At 37.4% G+C, this 12,022-nt stretch overlaps 1 protein-coding gene across 2 annotated transcripts in view; it reads right to left on the bottom strand.

The window, feature by feature from the left end:
* The window catches only part of LOC132202462 (tyrosine-protein phosphatase non-receptor type 9), a 49,948-nt gene that overhangs the window by 5,240 nt on the left and 32,686 nt on the right, over positions 1–12,022 (bottom strand). For both annotated transcript variants that reach the window (XM_059629396.1, XM_059629405.1), the window contains exon 5: positions 709–843. In XM_059629396.1, coding sequence (XP_059485379.1) covers positions 709–843 — 135 coding nt within the window. The remainder of the gene's footprint in view (positions 1–708; positions 844–12,022) is intronic.

The following is a 12,022-nucleotide window of genomic DNA, read 5'->3' as shown; positions in this document are numbered from 1 at the left end:
CCAAGGATTATCGAGCGTCGGAAAAAAAGTGGGTAAATCGGATGAAAAATGTGGAGCACTTTGCAGATCTTTTGACTTATTTCTTTAAAAATTTTGTCTTCAAATGGCAGACTCTAAACTCTGTTCTAAATATTTTTAACAATTGCTCAATCTTTTCGAAACTTTTCCTGTTATTCATTACGAGGATGTTTACTATGAAAAGAAACGGAAGCTAGAAAAAGTTAATTTTTAAAGAATTTTTACTTTTAAAACAAAATTTATTCTGTATGAAGATCCGTCTTGAGTAACAAGTTTCGTTTATTATTCTTAATTTTTATTTTGCAATAATCGTTGACTTTTATCTCTTGCATTTAAGTATTAAAATGTTGTGTAAATTTGCTGCTGGTAAACAAATTAAAAACCAAATTGCTATGCAAATTACTGATTTTAAACAAAACGATTTTATTTAAATATAAATCAAGCTACCCATCCAATAGGACATAGAACAATGAAAATTTCATCAAAATGATAAATTTTTCAAACCATAATTTATTTATTTCAATGAAAATTAAAAAAAAAACCATTTGAAAATTGTTAAAGCCAGCTAGCCATTGGTTAAGAGATAAAAACAATGAAAATTTCATCAAATGATAAATGACATAAATTTTCAAACCCTTCAGTTTATATTTTTCACTGTAAAATTTAAAAACAAAAACTGCAATAAATTACCTGTGGTACGCTGACTGTGTAGACCCTGTCTCGAAGTTTCTCTCTGACAAACAGCCGGAGGATCTTGAAGGGCGCCTTGAACCAGAGGGGTGCCGTCACGATCAGGACCTTCTTGAGGCGGGCCGGGTAGCCTCCCTGAAACAAGCCAAAAAAACGAACCTTTAGAAATTTTTGAAACGCATTATTTCACAAAGGCAAACAAACTAAATTTCACGTGTGCGGATTTCACCGATGCACGTTCGCGTACAAATAGCATTAAAGAAAGAAAGAGTTTCGCCGCACTGCTGGCTGGCTCGTCACACTTTGGCGCACCGTCTAATGAGGGGCGCGAACGGCACCAGCAGCAGCGGCACAATCGACGTGAGTGCATAATAATCTCGCTCGCTGCACACTCGAAACTAAAACCGCGCGACACACGCACGCCCACCTCTTGGATTTTCGGTGCGTTTTTCACGAGAGAGTGAGTGAGGCGAGGTCCTCCATGCAAAGAACTCATTCTCTTTTTGTTTGTGTGTATTGTTGGTAATTGGAGGCGAATTTTCGAGGGCTGGGCCGCTCGCCTGCTCGCCGACGGACGAAAAGCGGCACTTTCGCATGAATAATAAATAAAAGTGCTTGGTGTGCATTGTTTGCGCTGCCGTGACCAATTTGGAGCCGAGCGTTTTGCAGAACAGATTAGGCGTGTTTCGCCGGCCGCGGAATTATATTTCAGTTAGAGCGAGTTGCGACACGTTTGCAAAAATTAGGCGCATGACGAATGAATTAAAAATTTATAACCGCACCAAAAAGAGTTTCAGACTTTGCCGTTTTTTTGAATAGTTAGCTTTTATGATGAGAAAATAATGAGGTGAAAATTATTGCATCAATAAATATTTAAAAGGCTTCTCTCACTCAAATCTAATTGACTGTGGAAAAATTGAAGGCCACCCTGTTCGACATAATCGATGGAGCTATAAGTTATTTGCAAAAGCTTCCTCGTTCTTAATGTCGTGGGTGTGAGGATTCAGTGCAAATAGAAACAGATTTGACGGTTTCCCCTACAGCAGCGTGGACGGAGGGATTGACAGTGACAAATATTTGTTTGGCAAACGACGCCAATTTGAAAAGCCAAAAAGAGGAAATTTCATAAATATTTGCGGTACGCAATTCCAGAGTGCTATCGATTTTCCTGGTTGGCACAAAACAACCTGCGCTTGTATAGGAGGACACGAGGAGGCCCTTTTGTGATTCGACAATTGACGCCCACTATCGGGGAAATCCAACACATTAGGGAAGAGAGAAAAATTAATACTTAATACTTTTCTTTTTTTCCATTCGAATCAAATGAGATTATAAAAATTTAAATACAACATAATTTCATACATGCGATAAAAATTAAGCAATATCACACCAAAAGAGAGATTTAGTGCCAGCAAATAATGTTTATTAAAAACAAATTTAAAATTCGGACTACCAATTTCTATAAGTCTAATCCCTCTAATTAAATGACGGCCAATGTCATGAAAAATATATTTTTATTTATTTTTTTTTTAAATTACCCAGCTTATACGGTTTTAAGTTTTATTTACCGTGATTATTATAAGAATCTACTATTGGTCCTGCAATAAATACTTGAAATTCATAAATTGAGCTGATCATGATTTTTCTATACAAGCGAAAATTTATGGGAAAAAACTGTCATGGCGTCCCTTGACAGAAATTTTGAATTTCACTCTAAACAATAAAAAAAGTCAAATTTGAAAATTATTTATTATCGGTATGAATTCACTTGAATTCTGTTTTAAGATTATTTGATTAAATTATCGTAATTATTCATTTTATTATATATATTATGTAATTTTCCCCCATCAAATCTCTGCAGAGAGGCCCCACGAAGGTTACGCATTTGAGGGTTGCCCCTGCGACAGAGCAAGCCCAGCCTGCGCCCCATCCCGCACTCGCTGCTGCCAATCCGGTTGCCATAGCGATATCGCGAGCGCCGTTCGGACCGGCTAATTCCGCGACTTTTCGCACCGACTCGCTGAACGGGCCATTAATTCATATCATCAGCTGCTACAAATTGGGCCGCCCGCAGCGTCGGTTGCATAAGTTTCGTCACTTCCGCGGCCAAGCGAAGGAGCGGCCGCGATCAATCACCCGCTCCGCGCGCATCATCCAGCACCAGACGTGCGTCTGTCTAATTTGAGAGCTGAGAGGCGCTGGATTTATCAATTTCACACGCCATTGCCCCGGACACAATCGCGGCTGATGAATTTTGATCAGACTCTCTCCGCGACTTCCTCCGAACCAATTTCCTGTCTTGTTTTGCTCTCGAAAAAGCCTTCATTTGGATTCGGGCAAAGTGCATAATATGCGTTTCCTTTGAAGATTTTTAATATGTAGCCGGCTGCTTTGGAAGTGCACACCGCTATGAGATCATTTCCTGGAAATTTTATGCTAATATTGTTCAGTGGGGAGAAAGGAAACTCGTTTCTAAATAAGCAGCATTTTTTGAAAGGAAAGAAAAGTGAAAATCTTTTGATGATATCTCAACGTTTTTTATTCCTAAAAAATGATTTGGTAAGAATTATGTTAAAATAAATATTACCTAAGCATTAAACAAAATTATTATTGAGCAGTTTTTTATGAAAGTTTCAAAGTTTATCTTTCTCAAAGAGTTATAATTTTAGCTTGTAACTAAATAAATTTACGCTACAAATAAAGCCTATCTACAATAAACTAACAAAAAGTAGCATATATTTTATTTAGAAGTTAATTACAAGGTAAAAATTTTTCAAATTAATTAATTTCATTAAGACCATCTTCAAAGTCTCCAAAAACAAGCTTAAATAAATTTAATATTATTTTACATTTTTCAATATTTCTCATTTTTACGTTATAGTATTACTATAATTAAATTGAGAAGCAGGCGTAGCAATTTATTTAATCAATTTTTATAAAATAATAGCAAATTAAGCTTTGTTTCATTAAAAGATTTTAAGAGATTTTAAGTTTAAAGAAAAATCAACAAATTAAAAATCATTCGACCTCTGTAAAATGAAATGTTAAAATCTTAACTTCTTTAAATTCCAAAAAAGTGGAAAGAAATGGAAAAGAGGCGAAGAAAAAACAAATTTCTCTCGCCATTCCTTTTTTTTGTGTGCTGAAATTTCGTAAACACCTTTTCTCAGGCATGACATTGAGAAATAGAAAGCCCGTTTCGCATTTTCGCCGGCAAATCTTCGCAGCCTTTGTTGCGAGCGATTTTCGGCCTAAGAGGAAACTCGATTACGCGGCGCCGGCAGTGTGGCGGCTGCTGCGACTTTGGCCGTGGCAGCCGATCGATAAAATGGCATTAAGGGAGACACACGGCCGGCTTTGCATACATTGTTGCGGCCGCTCCTCCTCTGCTGCAGCATCTATATTTCAAGAGTGAATGAGACGCCAACCATCCGAAGAGGACCTCAAAACGCAAAACGCCGGTTTCTTTGTCCAATTTAATCTACGTGGCTTGCGTGCGTAAATATATTTCGCATAATATGCAAAAGAGAGGAGGATTTTCGGTGCAGCCCTCGCGCAAGTTTCATTTCCTTTCGCTTTCCTCCGCTTTGCCAGAGAGAGCAGGGGAACGGGCCGCTGCCGAGGGTCTTCCTTTAGGCCGGAACAAGCTTAAAATCAAATTAACCGCTGTTTAAGGTTAATTTAATTAACCTGGCCGGGTTTGCGCACCGCTGCATCGACTTCAAACTCCTAGCAGTGGCTCGTTCGGCAAACCTTTTTCTGATTTGTTTTGTTACTCAAAAAATTAAAAAAAATTAAAATGATTGTTTTTTATTTTTTATTTATTCATGCACCTCCATGGCCCTTGCGGATAATATTCAGTTTTTAATAGAAACAAATTTAATTTGAAACACATTTAATGAAGCAAAATAAACTGCTGAAAAGCATAATAAATTTTTTTTTAGAAAAGTCAATGAAATTGTCTAATTTGGCAAAACAAATAAAAATACACGTTTGGGCAAAACGGAAATTTTTTGGTAAAGTAGTTGCTTTTAGTTAAAAAGCGATAATTTAATAAGGAAAAAATTGAATGTATATAATATTTTATTGAATATTTGTATGATGAATCTCAATTTTGGTACACCAATAAACTTAATTTACAACTAATATCAAATTTTTATCGTTGAGGTTGTATATTAGCTCAAATTGCATTTATTAAGAAATATTTGTTCTGAAAAAGTATAATTTATTTTAGCTGCAAACTGGTAAATATTCAATTACATAAATGAACTCAAAACTTGAGTTTTTAGAAATCTTATAAAACCTCAGAATTTTTTGCTTTTTTGGTATATTTTAGATATTTTCACAATCCCTATTATTTACCTCTATACCAAGAATTTTGCTCTTCATCATTGATGCTGTTTGTGCGAATTCAAATACGATTCAAGTTCATTTCCGCTCAATTGACTCGCAAACCCTCCGCTTAAGAGTAATCCGAAAAGCCACTGCTCCCTCTTGATCGTTTCTTTGACAAGAGAAAGGTCGTGTGCGTGCGAAAGAAAAAGAACGTCAGTGGAAAATTGTGAAAACGAGCCGCAATAATTAAAGCTGGTGGGTTTTGGTGCCAAAAGAGGCGGATTGCACGCGGTGCACATTATGGTCTTCCTTCGTTCCGAGCGCACAATGGCGAAGGTCACGAAAGGGTGACTTTGCGCGGCTAAAAGTGGCACGGATGGTTAAACGGCTCGTCAGTCCGGTGGTGGTGCAAGAGCCGCTTAAAATAAATTGGCGTGCCTGGAGAGTGATCAGTCAAAAGAGAGGAGCTGACGAGGCCGATTTTTATTTCGTGGCTCCCCCGGGGGCGCGTCCGGGAAAAGTGAAATTGCGCCGGGGTGAAAAATCGACCGGCCGACCAGCGGATGCATTAAATTTTAAAATTAATCTCGCCACGCAAGATCACCTCCGAGCAATTTTGCCTTTTTCTGCTTATGAATTTCTAGCTACCATGAAAATTTTAAAATGGCACAAAATTGAAGAAATTTTCCAAATTTTTACACCATTATTATGTAAAGAAAATAATTATTAATAAGTGGATGCATTTTGAACAATTGACTATATAACCAACAATAAAAGTTTTGATTAAAAATATATGATCTTTAATAGGAAATTACACGCAATTTAGCTGTTTGCTTATTGTTCCCATCCCTCAATTTTCTGCACGACCAAAATTTCACGCACATTTAACCAGCGAAGGCAGCAAGGTGCGAGGAATTCGGTCATTTTCCAGGCAATTACGCCAGTTGGAATTCAAGCAATTTGGCTGCTGCGATCGAATTCGTGCGTAGGCCTTTCGGCTCGATTGTCTCTATTATCTATTATGCAGCACAATATCTACATACACGAAATATTTATGCCTTCATGAGCACGCGTTTATCGAACAAATCTATTGTTCCCGGCTTATTTCATTTATTTGCGACGGCGGTCGTTTGTCAAAACAAGTGGCACGTTTAATGGCCGGAGGAAGGGGGTCGCCAACTTATTCTGGCCGCGCGCATTTTTCGCCGCGTGTGCGTGAAATACTAACGAGAGGCGAGATTTCCACAGCCCGAAAAAGAAGCCAGAGCACACAAAACAAACCCGGGAGACGCTGTCAATATTGATTAGGCGGCAGCGAGTCAACAAATGCAAATGAAAACAAAACAAAAACGACAAGAGGAAACGGCCCTGCAGGTTGATCGGCCGATAATTTGACAATTCCCTCATTTGATTCGCAGACCCGACGCAGCTTGCTTGCTCGAAGCCAAACATGGTAATGGTTTTCTACTTATGCAAACAAGAATTTTTATGGCCTAACACCAGCACACACACGGAAAAAACATTGGTAGTTGCTCTTTTTTAGAAATTGGTTTAATGTTTACTTTACATAAAAGAATTAACTCATCAGAGCAGAGAATTTTTTCATAAAATAATTTTTTCTGTAGAAAAATTCTTCATTGGGAAATAAACACTGTGAAGTAAAAAAAAAAAACATTTTGAAACTTCAAATTGTCAGTCTCATTTTTTTTTTTAATTAGACTAACAAGATTTAGAACTTTGAAATTAGACATGACTTAGCATGAGCTTGAAAATTATGAAACAAATAGCTACTTTGCACTTTCAGGGGTTGAATTCAAAAAGCCTCATTCTTGTATAATTATTTTCTTTTAAGAATTTTAATGCCAGTTCCTTTCTTGGATTAAAATTGTGTACAATTAAATTATGTGTGTTCATTATAAAAATATTAATATGTGTGGATATTTGTCTCTCTCCCTTATCTAATAAAGCATTTTATTCGATTTTATTCTCTCATTGCACAAAATTTTAATCATGAGGTATGTTTGATTTTTATTTTAATTTTTTTAAATAAATTATGAAAGTGACTAACAAACTAAATCATTGTTAAAAAAGTGTTTTTTTTTTTTTTAATTAAAAAAAAAACGACTCTACATGTTTTAGTCACGGTCTGCAAATCTATTTCATGAGCAACAAAAACTGATAAATAAAATCAGCAAAACTGAAAATAGAAAAAAACTTCCTAACAAATTAACTCTTGGATAATTATAATGATTTTTATTTCCCTGTGCGAATGCAAATCATTAAAAATTTCAACTCCATTTGGCGCAAAGACAAATTCATCATCAAGCGTCGAGGCGGAATCCAAAATTGAACGCTGAGCGCTGCAAAAGAAGGCGGTGGCGCGACGAGCAATAATGATAATTGTTGTTCGTCGCGCCAACGAAAGCAAAGAGGCGTGAGTGCGAAAACGAACTGCTCAGCTGCTGGAAGAATGAAAGGTCGCAGGTCAAACGTCTGGTGTCGTGAAAAGCTGCGGCTCATTCGGAGGCAGCGAGCGTTTTGTTTGCTCAGCCATCAAGAGCCAAAAATTGTGACGAGCGAACTCGCGGCGGATTTTATTATCGCACGCAACCAAGATTTTTATTCCTCGCTCACACAGGAGCGGCCAGCCAGAAAACTTGGCGAAATGGAAATGTTTGCAAATGATGGCAAAAACTTCTTTTTGCACCAGACTAGATTTGTGAAGAGGTTTTTTTCAGGGCGAGGAAGAAAGAACGAAAGACTTCATGTGCGAATGAGAATGACTGCGTCAAAGCATGACGGATGGAATGCGAGAGAGAATACTTAACTGGAGTGATTTTTTTATTCTAGATATGAATGTTAAGAAAAGCAACACTCGAAAAGAGCTCATTTTTTTTAACACCAACAATAAATATTTATATAAAATTGAAATTATTTTTATAATTTTTATAATTAAAAATATTTCAATGTAAGGTTTTAAGTTAACAATTAAGTTTGATTTAGCCAAATTTTATATTAATAAAATATTTTTTCAAGGAGATTGCGCCCAGTTTAAATGAGGACAATTTTTTTTTAATTAATACTGGAATACAAATTTTATTACAAGAAAGTGGCTTTTAAACAAATTAGTTCTGAACTCTATACTAACATTTTCACTTGATAAATTTCGTGGCACAAAACTAATTTAGATAAATTCCTTTTAGTCGCACTGACGACGACGGAAATTGCCCGAGCCAAAGTTTGCTCCAACAAAACCAAAAGTCGGCAGTTTCGCCCTTCTGTGATTTTAGGCCGCGCCAATTTTCATCCTTTTGGCGAAGTCGTCGTCTTACTTAGCAAACTTTCGCTGCGAAAACTGCTGCTCTTAACGCCGCTCGCACGAAACAAACACATCGAGAGAGAGAGACAAAAAGCGTCGCTGCACGCAGGGCACTTGAGGACTTTCGCGTCTCTTGTTGTCGTTCGCAGCGGATTAGGCGGCGTGTTGAGAAAGGCCCTGCTGAGCACCAAGTGCCATCGAGCCAAACGAGATCAATATTGGCCAGATGGCAGAGGTGAAATTTCGTTTTGTTCCGAGGCTGCATTTAATCGCACTTCCTAAATATTGATTGCGATCAGGAAACAAAATTGCATCGGCCACGAAAATCACTTTTTGGCTGCTACGCCAAAATCCATTAGCTGAATTCAAGTGTACAGCGAAAAGCTTTTAAAATTTTATATACGTGTGAATTTTGTTAGGTACTGTGCAAATTAAATTTTAATTTTTTCCTCAAAATTGAAATTATATACTTTATTTCATATAATCCAGGGTAGTAAAAAAATGCTAAAAATAAGCCTTAATTTTGTTCAGCTGCTATTCATATAAGACACACTTTTATTGTAGCCTTTTGTCTTAATTGCTATTATGATGCTTTGTTTCCCCTTTTCTGTTGATTTTGATGAATTTTGAGCCTTGTGAAAACGAATCTGATTATTGTAGATAGTAAAATTTACTCTTTTTAAACGTTTGGAAAGTTAATTTAATATATGGTTTAGGATTTTTAGGAAATTATAAGTTAAAATTTTGATTATTTTTTGCCCCTTTCTAAATTGTGAATTTTATAATTGGTATTAAATTACAAAATTATAATTAATCATATTTTTTTGTCTTTTGGAATACAGATTTTAGGGCCTACAATAAACATCAAGGAAGGATAACTTTTTTAGATTTTTAATAAACCGGAAGCCCAGGTAATATTGCATTTTGAGAGTTGTAATTTTAACCACGTCCTCTATAATTTAAAATTGATAAGAAATTTTGAAGGAAATGAGTAGGCCGCAAAATAAGAAGTATTGCTGATTAGAAAAAGGTCGTGTTTAATCAATTGATGATATGCAAAAAGGCCGTATTTGGAAGGGGAAACTTTTATCTAGCTGCTTTTTTATGCCCGCGCGGTAAATATTATCTCTGAGCGTTTCACACACTTGCATAATAAAAAGCGGGACAACCAAGTTATTGCGTGCGAAATGTATACACATATTTTGGATCAATATGAACGTGACTGAAAAAAAAGACGAAAGAGCAAGCGCGGCAAAAAGTTAATCCGAATGCAGAGGAGCGAACATTATTTTCTGCAGCGAGCACCGAGGCAATTGAGAAGAGCAGGAAAAAGTCATTTGGCCGGCTAGCATGGTTGCTGCATGATAATTATCTCCGCAAATAACTCGTCAACGCGGCGCAAATGCCGTTTTTATTCGGCCGCTGGGAGAGCTGCGCGAGTGAGTGCCGCTTTTTCGCCAGGGGTTTTATCATTTCGAGGCGAAACGCGAGAAGGGCTCTTTTGTTTTAAGAAACGACTCCTCTTCTTTCGAGCATCCCGGCCTCTTCAAGACGCATTTTCTTAATTGATCTCGCGAGCGGGGGCCGCATTTCGCAGCGGAAACACGACTCTAATCCGTTAGCTCATCGCCCCAGCACTTTGAATTTTTGCAAAAATGTGTACATAGAGGGAGAGAAAAGTGCTCGAGCAATAAAATGTCCGTTGCCAACAGCAATTCCTTGAGAAAATTATTCCCATTTTTTTGTAAAAAAATTCAATGTTCATTCTATGAAATAATTTATATAAATAAAATCGAAGCAAGAAAATTATCAGAAAGTTCATAAATTGTTACATTGATTTTTCTGGATTGTTCTATCAATTGTTGTCCAACAATTCAATGTATTCGCCTTCCATTAACTGACTTTCTTTTTCAATGCAATTTTTTCTTGAAAGAATTGGAACAAAACACAATATCAACTCTTGTGATAAGCTGAGAGCTGAGAGAAAAACATTGGAGCTTTGCAGCTGACATAATTTATTTTACTCTCTGCAAATTGAGACAATCCAAGCTGATTTTGGCAACCGGGGATATTGTTAAACGTTATTAAAAATAAATAAAATTAATTGTTGAACGAATTAACAGACATTTTAACTTACATTCATTCAGTCTTGCGAACAAAAATTTTTATCAAATGACAATTCCATGTCAATCAAATGCCGATTTATCAAATTTTATCTGCTCGGAAGATCAAAAAATGTTTGTATGGCACCATAACGAGCACGTCAGATTTGCCAGTAGCAGGCGGCGCGCACAACACGACATTATTTCGTTTTTATTGCCCCATTTCGCACACGTCGTGCATTTTCCAGTCTTGTCTGCGCGCTTTCGGCAAAGGAATAAATCCTCATTTATAGCTTCGCCGTCGCCGCAGCAAAAAGTCAACATCAATTTCCATTCGGAAACTTTCTCTCGAAATCGCAGCCCGCGGTGAGTGTATTCATTTTTTGCAACCCCCGTCGACATAAATTAAATCGGGCCAAATTAAATCCGGCAGATGGAGGGAGGAGAGTGAATAATTGCTCCGCCGCAATTGCAAAAGCGGCGCTTTTTGATGTACACATTTTTTCGCCGCACGTCCATTGTGTCGCGTGCGTGCAGATTTTCTGCGGGCGATGTACTGCATGTGTACTTACTCACATTTCCCCTCTTTTGAGGCGCACCAGACAAAGGGAAAAATGAAGTAATCTGCGCGCGGCTGAAAGAGTCGCCAAATATAACGCAGCGTGCGTATGTATATGGGAAATGGTAAATCAGATATGTATAAATTACGACCGCCTCTCGATATCTGAATGAGTTTTCTTTTGAAATATACTCGAGGCATTGTTCGGAAATGTATTTTCTTATCATTCCGAGGAATAATAATGGCCGCAATTTCGCATCAAAATGATATTTTGTCGCAGAAGAATAATATCTGATAAATTCAATAGCTTCCATGCAATTGATTCAAGTTCTAACAAAAATATGCAAATTCACCGCATAAAAACAAAATAACTAGCAGACAAGAAAAAGCTTTTGCACATAAAAAGGGGCAGACGGTTCACATTTTCCGACGTCCAAGCAACTTTTCTTATATATTTTATTTATTTCCACCGCTGGCTGCTTGGTCGGACGACACTTGTCAATTTTCCCATCGACTTGGTTTCCTGATATCGATTCCGCCGCATACAAAGGAGGCCGAACACAAAAGTGACAGCCGCCTTTCCTTCTCGCCGCCCGTTTAATTTCGCGGCCTCTAATGGCCCGGCCGAAATCAATTCCAAAACCAACTGCTTTCCATGCAGGATCGATTTTCACACGACCAAAGTGCATAGAGTAGCGTTTCGTGCCAGCTGAAATTCCTTCTCTGCGTAAATTAGCATTCCTTCTCGAACATTTCCTAAATATTTATTATCCGGAGCGGAGAAAAAAAAGAGTAACATTCTCTCGTGCTTTTCCGAGTTTTATCAGCACGCGGGCGGTGCAGCTTCGGAGTTTACAATTTATTAGCCGTGTTTGTGCGCGTTAATTTTTATCTTTGCATGCGCTCCGGCAGTTTGGAACTCTGAATTATTATATAGAGCGCGTTGCTTGTTGCTGGAATATAACAAAATTATACACACACACAAAGACTGATATTTCG

This window comes from Neocloeon triangulifer, unplaced genomic scaffold (genome assembly GCF_031216515.1).
Source record: "Neocloeon triangulifer isolate White Clay Creek 2 clone unplaced genomic scaffold, ASM3121651v1 ptg000002l, whole genome shotgun sequence".
Taxonomy (NCBI): domain Eukaryota; kingdom Metazoa; phylum Arthropoda; class Insecta; order Ephemeroptera; family Baetidae; genus Neocloeon; species Neocloeon triangulifer.
Note: the sequence above shows the minus strand (reverse complement) of the source record. Positions and strands in the feature narration are given on the sequence as shown.